The 13,291-nt window shown below is 35.0% G+C and overlaps 1 protein-coding gene across 5 annotated transcripts in view; it reads right to left on the bottom strand.

Moving 5' to 3' along the window:
- dsx (doublesex) overlaps positions 1–7,887 on the bottom strand; it is a 141,990-nt gene extending 134,103 nt beyond the window's left edge. For 2 of the 5 annotated variants that reach the window (XM_076411918.1, XM_076411920.1), the window contains exon 1: positions 7,121–7,875. In XM_076411918.1, coding sequence (XP_076268033.1) covers positions 7,121–7,670 — 550 coding nt within the window. In that variant the 5' untranslated portion in view covers positions 7,671–7,875. Of the gene's footprint in view, positions 1–7,120 lie in introns of all 5 variants that reach the window. The other 3 variants (XM_076411919.1, XM_076411921.1, XM_076411922.1) reach the window with 2 other exon arrangements.
- Between the last annotated feature and the right edge of the window lie 5,404 nt (positions 7,888–13,291).

Raw genomic sequence — 13,291 nt, 5'->3', positions numbered from 1 at the left:
CTGATAGGAAAATTCTGCTTCAATATTCAACAATTTATTTAGATGGCTATTAAGAAGAGCACCATAGTTTTTATTTGTTAACGAATGGACTATCTTAACAGAATGTGTTCAACTTTTAAAGCCCATTGAAATAATGACTACCGTTACAGTTATCTGGTGAAACATATCCCACGATGTCTTTAATTATACCGTTAATAAGAGTACTGCAATTTTCCATCATATCCAGGATTTTAACAAGTGAATGGGGAAAAAAACAACAACAATATTGTCTATTAGATGTCATCAATAAAAGACTGGCAACTTTAGATATGAACAAGATATGCGGGAAATCCACAATTTTAGATCCTAGATTTCAAAAAGGCAATACAAAAAGTATAACCTTGCCAGCCGACTGGCGACTTATTACTCTTGATCATCTTCAAACACTGCTCCGAATTATCAACTCGTCGTTGTTTTTGGTCAAAAGTGAGCTTGCGCGGCACCCACTTAGCACAGAGCTTTCTCATACCCAAATATTCGTAAATGACATGATGTACACGTTCAGTTGATATCTTTAAAGTATCTACTATCTCATCCAAAAGCAATATTTTATCAACACGCGAAATTCTTTTTTATCCATTTTTTTCACAATAACAAAAGATGCTTCACTCAAAATGCTATAAATCACAAACTAATGACCCGACAACTGTCAAATTTATACACGCACCTTTAGGGAGTAAGGGCCACCTAAAAAATGGATTTAATTCTACTAGCGCCATCTGTGGGTCAGGCCCGGGAATTTTCAATTGAATTGTTAACTTTCTAAAATCCCAATTCAGATCGTAATAATTTGCTAGTAATCGTAATTATGCTGCTCTTCTATCATATGTCTTGTCTATTAAGAAGCGCCAAAAGTACTTTTTTCCCAACCTAATATTATATTCACCCACATTCTAACATTTTTATTGAGTACCCATCCAAGTACAAACTTATTTTTAGCCAAATAATTTGGTCGTGTCTGATATATATGTAAAATAACTCTGTAAACGACAACAAAAAATTACGGGTTATTTTCGAACGCTGGCATGTTCCATACGTTCTCATTGTCAATTTCGACACCACCTCCTGGATATAATTCAAGTCCCATCCCGGGTACCATCGCCTTTCCCACCAAACCTTTTAACATGAAGTGTTGTCGCCGACTTTTTATCGAATAAAATGTGTTTTATTCTCCTGCTGGCACATATTCAAAATATTTGAATGCTATGTGCGAATGACATCGCGGGTACACGGGCGGATACACCAGCAATTCATTGGCGCCCAGTCCGACTGAATGTGAGTGATTTTTTCAATGATCTCGTTGATAGTTGATGAACACGCATATTGGAATTCGATTAAGTAATCCAAAGGCACGTATTTGAGATAGAACAGAGTGTAGATATTTGTTATGGCGACGAAAAATAGATAAAAACGTGATATATTTATTAAATATTATTCTGAGAATAAGATTTTTATTATTACGTGTGGTACTTGATCAAAGAATTCCCAATATATGGCGTCACAGAAGTTCACTGGATGTCAAGAATCTGTTTCAGTTTAAATTTAGTTTTCATTAAAAATTTTCTTATATATTAAAAAATGGTATTGTACATTCTTGTAAGTATATAATAATAAAGTATAAAAATAATAAAAGTAACATAAAAACGATTAACTTACACTCTATATCAACTGAAGACTACTATGGCCTCAAAAGTTCGGGAAACAAATGCAAATCTTGGACACACTGTTACAGATTGTTGACCCTTTCAACTGTTAGGCGTTTACCATCAAAATAATTGTGAAAATATATTCGTTTCTTCACCAAATTTGGTCGATTTTGTTTCAAATCTATATCAGATCTGTCCAAAAGTCCAAAGTTTAATTTTTATTAAAAATGTTCTTATATATTATAATGAAAGATGTTATACATTCTTTTAAGCATATTATAATTCTAAATAACACAGCAAATAATAAAAGTAACATAAAAAGAATTTAATCGTACATTGCATAGCAACCGAAGACTATTATATCTTTAAAAGTTCGAGAAACAAATCCAAATGTTGGACACACTGTTAGAGATTGTTGACCCTTTCAACTGTTAGGTGTTGAACATCAAAATAATTGTTAAAACATAGTTTTTTCTTCACCAAATTTGGTTGATTTGGCTTCAAATCAATATCAGATCTGTCCAAAAGTTCTGAGTAGTATTAACCACTTCTCTACGATATAAATTGATGGCGCGAAATTTCAAAATCTTTCCTGGGGTGTTTTTTAAGGTCACTAAAGCAAATTTTTTCCTATTTTTGTTAAAATACGAAAGGTTCTACCGAAAATATGAACTAAATAACACATCCTGCTTAAAATTATATAGTAGTCTACTAGCAGAGGCAGTAGTAATATATTTGAAGATGCTGTGCGAAAAATAGTATATTATACATTTTAGAGCACCATATGCCTTATATATTTCCTGATTACAATTATAAAATAATTTTTAACAGTACTCTATCTTCCAAACTTAACTAAACCTCCATTTTATTAAAATAACTAACATTCATTAATCTAGTAGGAGGTATAATGAAATATGTACTACGCTGAAGAGAAAAATATTGAAAAATAGTAAGGAATTTTTGTTAAAATCAAAGGTAAGTTAGTAGTACTTTTACGATCTGTTAAAACTATTATATCAAACTATTAGATATATAAACATCAAAATTAATTGTGCATATAATTAATAAAATATATAGAGAAATTCTCAAAAAATATATGGGTGGTGAAAAATATTTCCGGTTTTTCATAACAGATGATTTCAAAGTCGTATGTATCCAATAAAACATATTCAACGAAACCATAATACAGAGCGTTTGAAAGGTAATATTTCATAGAACATTCTAGATATAAAGGTAGAGTAATACGTTTCTTCAGTTAAAATCATTTACATGATGATCATTTACACAAGACTGGGTACCAAAGAAGCAGCTCGATATTTAGGTTCCAGGTGAATCAATAATGAAAAAATGAATGGATTAAAGTATCTGTACTAGTGGAATAATTTTAGAATAGAAATCGGCAGCTGTTCAAGACAAAAATGTTAGACAGGCCTCCAAAGAGTTTTGAAAGATGCGCGAGATGAACGACAGAGTGACTGATATGAAAATATCAGACGGTGTTGTATTAGCCTATTAAAGTTGTCAACGATAAAAAAACCAAATTATTCTGCAGTACACTAGAGACTTAATTGACTAATGGGTTATACAATTATATAATGCAAAACACCATAATTTTTCGCAATAAATCACACTCTGCAAGATTGGAAAACTGTTATTTCTCATAATTAATGTCGAATTAATAGCATTTAAATAATCTATTTCATTATTAATAATAAAATAACAAAAAAATACTTTAATGATAATCATTAATTTATATGACAAGGTTTGAAAAAACTTACTGAAAAACAAGAATATTCGAATAGTGAAAGAATATATAAGCAAATGCTGAGAATTCACAACTAACTTGATTGTAATTGTTATTCATACTAGATATTTATTTGCAATTATTATACATATAATGATTATGTCACTAGTTTGTTATTGTGAAAAAAAATGGATAAAAAGGATTTTCGCGTGTTGATAAAATATTACTTCTTGAAGGAAAAATATACAGTTGAAGCGAAAACTTGGCTTGATGCCGAGTTTCCGGACACTGCCCCAGGAAAATCAACCATCAAGGATTGGCATGCTAAGTCTAGACGTGGTAAAACGAGCACCGAAGGCGGTGAACGCCCAAAAGAGGTTATTAGCGACTAAAACATTAAAAAATCCACTAAATGATTTTCAATGACGCTAAATTGAAACTGAATGAAATACAGACACTCTAAAGATATCAACTGAACATGTACAGCATATCCTTCACGAATATTTGGGTATGAGAAAGCTCTGCGTAAAATGGGTGCCGCGCGAGCTCACTTTTGACCAAAAACAAGGACGAGTTGATGATTCGGAGTAGTATTTGAAGATGATCAAGCGTAATACACCTGAGATTTACGTCGATCTGTGACAATGGATGAAACATGGCTCCATCATTTCACTCCGAAGTCCAATTGACAGTCATCCAAGTGGACTGTACACGATGAACCCACTCCAAAGCGTCGGAAAACGCCACAGTCGGCTGGCAAGGTTATGGCGTCTGTATTTTGGGACCCACATGAAATAATTTTCATTGACTACCTTGAAAAAGGAAGGACCATCAACAGCGACTATCACATAGCGTTAGTGGACCGCCTAAAGGACAAAATCGTCGAACCATCAACAGCGTTACTGGATCATTTGAAGGAGGAAATCGCCGAAAAACGGCTGCATTTGAAAAAAGAGAAGCAGCTTCACCACGACAATGCACCGTATAAAAAATCCATGAATTGTACTTCGAATTGTTTCCTCCTACACCGTATTCTCCAGATCTGCCCCCAGCGACTATTTCCTATTCTCAGATCTCAAAAGAATGCTCGCTGAGAAGAAATTTTCGTCGAATGAAGGGGCGATCGTCTTCAAAGATAGGGTGAAAGACCGTAATTTTCAGACAAAGAATCATTTTATTTTTCTGCTCAAAGCCCTTTAATACTCTAAAAAAACTCCTTGGGAGAGCAACAGGCAGAACATTGGTTCCAAACATCCATTCTTGCTGCCATGTATTTATGTTGGATGCCATGTATTTATCAGACCAAGAATATTTCACTTTACCCTCGTATAAAAGCGGAATTGAATAAAATACTTCTCTGGCAATATGTATAACTAGTGTATCAATTTAAATGATATAACAAAACAACAGTAAACTGGTTAGAATATTATTGTTTTATTGTTATATAACAGATAACTAGTATTAGTTTCTTTGTGAAATATGTATTTATGCAATTGCCGTAAATTATCGGATGACTAATTATCTCCTTTGGTTTGATATCATTTCTTCCATTTCTTCCATTAATTTACATTCAAATAAATGTGCAATTGGAGATTTATACTGTAATATATTAACTCTAAATAAATAAATTCTCAAAATAGTCGTGAAATGATCAGTAATAAATGTTATCTATTCAAAGTATGATTGGAAACAGTTTAAAATCATTTAACAAAACAAGATTGGATATCAAAAAAGCCCGATTTCATGTTCATTTTTATGAAGAGTATACCAGATGTGTTGGTAGTTACTTTCCGGCTTTTGTAGATGAGGAATCGCAGGACTTATTGGATGAAGACCCAACACAATCTCAAAAACGATCGTCAGAAATGTTGAAAGTGAACCAAATCGCAGTTTGGAAAGGATAAGCGATGCAAAGACGGCGCAACATGAATTGAATGAAACAGACAAACAGAAAATCGAAAAATCATCAGTGACATGAAAGTCATATCTGTAATGAATAGTAACGGGTGCCAAAAAGTATGGTTATCACCTGGTGAAGAGGACCCATCCATTGCGTCTGGTGAAAGTGAAATAGTCTAAAAAGTTAATACTGATCACTACCTACTACAAATCAAGTCAATTTGAATGGTGTATTGATCGAAAAAACGTCTGCAATACGCTCAAAGATATGATAAGATGATTTTGCAGAACGACAATGCGTGGTCTCATTTAGCAACTCCAGTCAGAGAAGTATTGATACCATTTGGTAGGGATATTTTATTGCACCCATCATACTCTCCAGACCTAGCTCCATCCGACTACGTGTTTGCAAAAGAGCACTTCGCACACAGTGTCATCCATTTATAAATTGCTTAAGAGATGGGGAAAATGTATCAATACATAATGGCCAATATTTTAGATAAATAAATTGGAACGAGTTTTCGTTAGTAAAATAAACAGCGAATTTTAGATGATTTTCCCTAGATTTTAATTTTTAAAGATTTAATTTTATACAAACTGAAATACAATTTTAATATCTCATTAAATATTTCATTTAATTTTATTGCACCCGTTATATTCTACAGACCTGGCTTCATCCGACTACGTGCTTATGGAACAGCACTAGGTTTGATTAGACAAAGATATATAGATGAATACCGAGTAATATTAATAGTTTTATATAAACTACCTCACCTTTCAATATTTCAGGTTATTCTTCACTAGAAAATTCACGAGTTTCAGCTCATACTGAGACATTTCCAGGCTGGGTCTTGTGAAAGTTTTAATAGTATAAACACCAGACTATTTTCTCAGTTAAAGATCAATTGACATTACTTAGATGGAAAGTTTAATTGCACCCGTTATATTCTACAGACCTGGCTTCATCCGACTACGCGCTTATGGAACAGCACTAGGTTTGATTAGACAAAGATATATAGATGAATACCAAGTAATATTAATAGTTTTATATAAACTACCTCACCTTTCAATATTTCATGTTATTCTTCACTAGAAAATTCACGAGTTTCAGCTCATACTGAGACATTTCCAGGCTGGGGCATGTGAAAGTTTTAATAATATAAACACCAGACTATTTTCTCAGTTAAAGATCTATTGACATTAGTTAGATGGAAAGTTTAATTGCACCCGTTATATTCTACAGACCTGGCTTCATCCGACTACGCGCTTGCAGAACAGTACTAGGTTTGGTTAGACAAAGATATATAGATGAATACCAAGTAATATTAATAGTTTTATATAAACTACCTCACCTTTCAATATTTCATGTTATTCTTCACTAGAAAATTCACGAGTTTCAGCTCATACTGAGACATTTTCAGGCTGGGTCTTGGGAAAGTTTTAATAATATAAACACCAGACTATTTTCTCAGTTAAAGATCTATTGACATTAGTTGGATGGAAAGTTTAATTGCACCCGTTATATTCTACAGACCTGGCTTCATCCGACTACGCGCTTATAGAACAGCACTAGGTTTGGTTAGATGAAGATAAATTGATGAACCCCAAGTGATATTAATAGTTTTATATAAAATACCAGAGCTTTCAATATATCATGTTATTTTTCACTAAAAAATTCAAGAGTTTCAGATATACTGAGATATTTCCAGATTGGGTCTTGGGAAGTTTCAATAATATAAACACCGGACTATTTTCGCAAAGTTTCCGAACTGATAAACAAGATAGTACTTACGTTTGTATTCGTAGGGTGGTATCTCGCCGGTTACTCCCACCTGCATCGAGGTGCTGGTGGCCGGTACGGCCATAACGGGCGACGGACGCCGCCCAACCCCCGAAGAGGTGGCGGCGGCGGAAGACGTGGCCGCCGCGGCCACGGTGGCGGGATTTGAACACTGTGACGAAACGGACGAGTCGCAGTCCAAACTGGTGAGGTCGGCGGCCTGCACCGGGCTAGGCGTCTTCTGCGGCACCGGCACCATGGACAAGTCAAGGTTGCCGCTGCGTAGCATGGCCTCGTCCTGGGCCTGTGCCCGTCTGAGGGCCGTCTGCATGGCCATCACGCGCTGCCTCTCCGACGTCAGGCGACACTTCTCGCATTTGCACGTACGGTACATGCAGTACCGCTTGTGGCCCTTGAGGGCGATCTTCTTGCGGTGGTTGCGGCAGCGGGCGCAATTCGGGGGGGTGCGCGGGGCGGCCGAGGACGACGACGACGAGGTACCGCCCGCGACGGACGCCCTCTTGGCGTCGAAGTCCTGCGGCTCGGAGGCGACGGTCGACATGGCGTGTGTCACTGGGTGAGGACGGGACGCGGTACTGTCGCGCGCGACGACGACTACGACGACGACGACGACGACGACGAGGAGGTTGGTGGTTGCGGTCGGAGGAACGGCGGCGCGACTCTTAGTTGCATCGGAGTGCAACGGTATGACGAGGAGACGCGGACGCTGCCGTTTACGAGGTTGGCGTGGTGGGGACCTGCATGTGCGGACTGCAGTTTCGAGCGCGTTTTATGTGCTCGTAATGCCGGCAACTCGGTTTTGATGGCCAGGTAACACAGGATCGGACTGTGCCGTCCGTAGACCGTCTTCTTGACTTCACGAAAACCACCAACGAACAAATACACGATTTTATTATAATCACTACATAGTATAAAACAAAGTCGCCTTTTCTGTCCCTATATCCCTATGTGCGCTTAAATCTTTAAAACTACGCAACGGATTTTGATGCGGTTTTTTTCAATAGATAGAGTGATTCAAGAGGAAGGTTTATATGTATAATACATGCATAATATACTAAGGCAACATTGCTAATTTTAGAGGTTTCTAACGTGATGTCGTAAATTAACCTATTTTTTTAGGCTTATTTAGCAATTAGCAAAAACGCTGCCTAACCCTACGAGTTGCATCAAATTAATGTACTACAGTATTGTACACCATAAAAAGGTCTACAAAAAAGTCCGCGATGGTATATGTTTATCTTTTAGGGATAACCCACATTAACCATTTTTATTGTTTACTTTTTACGTGAGAAAACGGCTTATTTACGAAGCTATTTTAAACAATACGGCATTAATCCTTATCGGATTAAGTACCTTAAATACAGTGTGCAATTAATATAGATCAATATGGTTCCTTACACCATGTAAATTAAACAAATATTTTCGGAGATATTACAAATTTAAAATTTGCGTTTAAAAATGTGTCATGTAATAAAAATTGTATGAATTTAGATATTCCAAAGATAGCAGGAAATCTTCATAGTAAGTATAGGGGAAGAGGAATTGTTTTACTCCAAATTTAATGCGTGCAGGCCAAGGGCAGTAATGAATGAACCAAAAATACTGGATCGATTTTAATCATGTTTTCATTGAGGGACATAGGCATATATATTTTATGCCCGTGCAAAGTCGGAGCGGGCCGCTATGTTTTTATATACAACGTTCATATTTTTTCTGTAGTGTATTTAATTTAGTATCAGCATTGCACCCGTGCGAAGCCGGGGCGGGTCGCTAGTATACCATATAACAATTTTTAAAATACCTTACAATGCAGAAATATATTAAGGAAATGTTAAATTTAGCAAGACGCGAACCAACCGATATAGTTTATAACCTCCAGCTATATAACACTATTCAACAAATAGTTTTCGAACTTGTGTGGTACAACCAGAGCTGGACAATGTATTTTGCTCTAGTTAACATACAACTTACAAAATACTATCACTTGTGTATTTAAAATACGAAACAAAACTCGTGTATTTAAATTAAAATATCCAGTAATTAAACAATTTTTATTTAAAATTTAAAATACAAAATACAAAACTTTAATATAGAAAATAAGGAGTAGATTTCCATCTTCGACATCATCGAAGCAATTGACAGATGTTTTAATACAAGAATGTGACAACGTTTCGTTGGAAACTAGTCAGACACTCTACGAATCCAATCTTTGAGGAATTACAGCAGTTTTAATGCAAATTCTAAAAGAAAATGGAGGCACAAGACCTTATTAATAAATATCTTCTAATGTTAAAAACATTGGCTTAATATTAAAACTAATATTAGAGGAAACATTTATTTTGAAACTTTAGGGAAGGAAATATTATATATTATCTAAATACCAGTTCGGCTTCAGCTTGAATACATCTTAGCCAGCGATGAGGCACATTAAAAACTTTTCTCATCATTCTCTAACAATATGGCGCATTAAATTATATTATCTTTGCGAAAACTATCTAATAATGATAATTTATTTATTACAGAATGTCTTGTTTTATTATATAGCAGGAACTAAGCATTTTTAAGCACGAATATGTGGTTATTTATATTAGGAATGTTGTTAATAGAGGGCGTCCAAATTATAGTGTTCACAAATGTTTCTTAACTTTTGTTAACTGTGTTTTTTAATATTAAATATGTGTATCAAACTAGAGCCACACACCTCTAATATGTTTTACAACTATGTTAGATGTATTATTGTAGACAATCCTCCTTTCCACATATACAAACAGTTCTTGCTTGTACATCATTCTTGACCAGCATGTTTATTGTACAAATTCTTTAACACATCCCATAACAATTCGATTTTATTGACGTTACACACTCTTCCCATATTGTTCAGCCTTCTGATATACTGTGTATCTTTTTTTAAATCTATTTATAAAAAGTAAATTATACAAAACACAATTAAGCATTTATATTTACCAAATAACGATTGGGATATTTTACTGTTTGTAACATTTTGCATTTTTTATATTTTGAAAACTATTTATTGAGGCCTTTTCCAACACAGGATTATATGGTTGTATGGTGCATTGTCCTACAATAAGAGATGTTTTCTCCTAGTCCTTTAACATCTGATTTTCAAATCATAGCGAAAACGTATAGTTCATTTGTCCATGGTTGTTGTGTTTGGAATTGGAATAAAACTTTAACTCTTCTGAAGGAATAAAAACCTTCCTGTTTCTAACACGAAGAATATTTTGATTAACAGAACCTAATCAAATGCTATTCTAACTTTTACCTTTCATCGACTTTTGTTGATAGACATTCTTTTTAATAGCGTCTTGTCAAGAGTGAATGTTTCTGGCTGACTATTTATTGGCCTCGCCATTTTCAATCAGAGTAATCACCAATATCAAGCAGCGACTGGAAATGTATCAAAACAAGCAAAGCAATTGTTGTAACGTTTGTTGGCTTAGAACGTCTTATGTTTCATATCACTAATGTTTTGAAGAATTTTGCAGATATTTGACAACTAAACGAATTGGATAGGTTAATCTGTTATACGTTCGAACGCAGCAGACAGCATTTTGTCTTCTTTTAACTAGAACTATTGAAACGAAATTACCATCTGTAACAGGCAATACATTATACATCTTTATGAAGTGAGTTCACTTCTATTTTGGATATACCATATGTTAAAGCCAAAAAAACTAAAAGTCAAAGTTGATTCGGCAACACTGCGATCATGTAGTGACATGAGTTCACTGTTCTTTTCGAGGATATATCTAGAACGTTTTCGTTGATTCTGTTTCATTATATAAAGCAAAAGGGCAACTAATAATAAAGGGATCCATTTTAACGAAGAAAAAAACGATTGATCTATTACTGTTTTTACGCGAGAAAAAGGCAGGAAATGAAGTAGTTAATCATGTAAATATTAATTATCAATAAGCATCCTCCTCAATATTATCATTAACATAAGTATGCCTTTATAAAGTGGTATCGGTTTTTTCATCGGTTTCGTAGACACAACGGGAAAAAAATTACATACCATGCCTGCACCAGGGGAAATTTATGGTGTGTCTTCAATTGGCGCGCGGTTTTTGCCGAGTTCGAGAGATCGAATTAACTTACCGGGGGATCGCGTAGCTCATTTTTCTCATCATAACGGCTTTTTAATGTGTATGCTTCGTGGGTCAGGTAATGACTGTAATAAGGAGTCATTGTGACTGCTAAGCCAGCTATAGTTAATACATCATTTCGCGTTATTCCGACCTGAACATTCAAATTATTTGTCGCCGACGTTACGTAAGGGGATAGTTCGCAATTTTTGTACTTCCGGAAGTACAAAGAAGTCATTGTTATGTTAGCTGTCCGTTCTTCACAGCTAACATCTAGTCATCAGTTGGTCTACAATAAATGTAGTAAAAACAAATCGAAGGATTTATTTAGCAGAGTAGCGGCTGGTGCTGCAGTGATTTCTATTACTTACCAAAAAGCAAATCCCATTCTCGCATTCGCGAATTCTCGTTGTAATAAATGATGAAAAACTGCCATGGAAGTGTGAGCCACGGAACTAACTTGGACCGGTGGAATAACCTAGTGTCGGTAGGCTACAGACGCACGCTATCGTTATTATTTATCAGGGCCACACCAAACAGTCTAATCCAAGACCGACCGCATTTAGTCCAGCTCGGTATGTGATATAGGTTATCTGCATCGTAATTTTACGCGACTTTCGGCCACTTGATAATAACAATATTACTAACTGTGACTATGGAACTGCTCTTTAATTTAATTAATGTGAAAACATTGTTGAAAGACGATGAAAACGACTTCCTAGAAATGGGGGATATTTCGCGGACTTAAAATAATAAATTTTTAAGCTGGACTAGATGCAACTAAAAGTGACCACTTAAAGAATGCTTCGGTAGTTAAAGGCACCTCCAGAGAAATACAGAACTATCTGTTACAGTGTGTCCTTACAGTTTTTCATGAACATATAATTGAGGATATTAATAACTCTTCATTTTTGGCGAATATGGTGAACCAAACAACTGATGTTGCTGGAAAATCTCAACTGGTAGTTATTTTTAGGAACTTCTTAAGGCCTTAATTAAAAATTGATGGAGAAACACTTAGTAAAACAATTTTAAGCATTATAAATCTTTTAATTCAAAATTCGGCCAACAAACTAATCGCACAAAGCTACGATGGGGCAGCGGTGATGAGTGGCCAAATAGAAAACAGTTCATTCAGTGTATGGATGAAGTAGAATCAATTATCCTGCAACGCAGTCTGTATTGCAGCAGCCTTTATTAGCCGTACATTAAATGATCCGGTCTTTTGGCTAACTTTATTCCATCATGTGATGCCCCACGTAGATGTCCTTCTTAACCAACTGCAGCAAATAAAAATCTAACCTAGTGGAATAAGAGACCCTATCGATAATTTTGAACGCAGTATTATTCATGTTCAAAATAATATTGATAACATCATTAGTGTAGCATCAGATATAATAAGTCACCAGAAAATAAAGGCAACCATTCAAGCAGCAGTAATTTGATCACCGAATTTCTGCTTTAGAGGTGCTTGATGTCATAATAAATTGTCCAAACGATGGATTTCATTTTAAAGAGCGTCTAACAGTCACTTTTATTTTTGGAATACTTTGGAGAGTACTGCGGTAAATTTTCTGCGGATAAACTTACTTTCATATGTTCCTCTTATCCCACACTTGACAAAGAACGATTATGAACTGAATAGAATAGATAACTTTAAAAATATGTGATACAAGCCAAATTATACTAATTTTTTGAAAATACATTTTTCATTATATAACTTTAAAAGTAAAAGCTATTGAAAAATCGTTATACTACCATTAGATCCAGCGAAAAATTCTTTATAACATCTGCAATTTCCATTAAAATGCAATAATTTGAACGGAAATGGCAGCAGAAAATATGAAAATGGCAAAAAATCGCAAATTTTCCCGACTGTGAAAAGATATGGAAACAGTGCTAAAAATTTTTATCTCTCAGATAAAGATGAAACCCTCAAAATATATGTATTTTAGAGCGAAGTAAACAAAAATCTATGTTAAAATGCTCTAGAGTTTATTATTATAAGATATGTGATATAAACCTAACTTCTACAAAATTCTTTATAATATCTGCA

The sequence above is a fragment of the Rhynchophorus ferrugineus genome, unplaced genomic scaffold (genome assembly GCF_030347505.1).
Source record: "Rhynchophorus ferrugineus isolate W39M unplaced genomic scaffold, kcgeb_rfMv2 rfM8, whole genome shotgun sequence".
Taxonomy (NCBI): Eukaryota; Metazoa; Arthropoda; class Insecta; order Coleoptera; family Curculionidae; genus Rhynchophorus; species Rhynchophorus ferrugineus.
The sequence above is the reverse complement of the archived record's forward strand: the minus strand, read 5'-3'. Positions and strand labels throughout refer to the sequence as shown.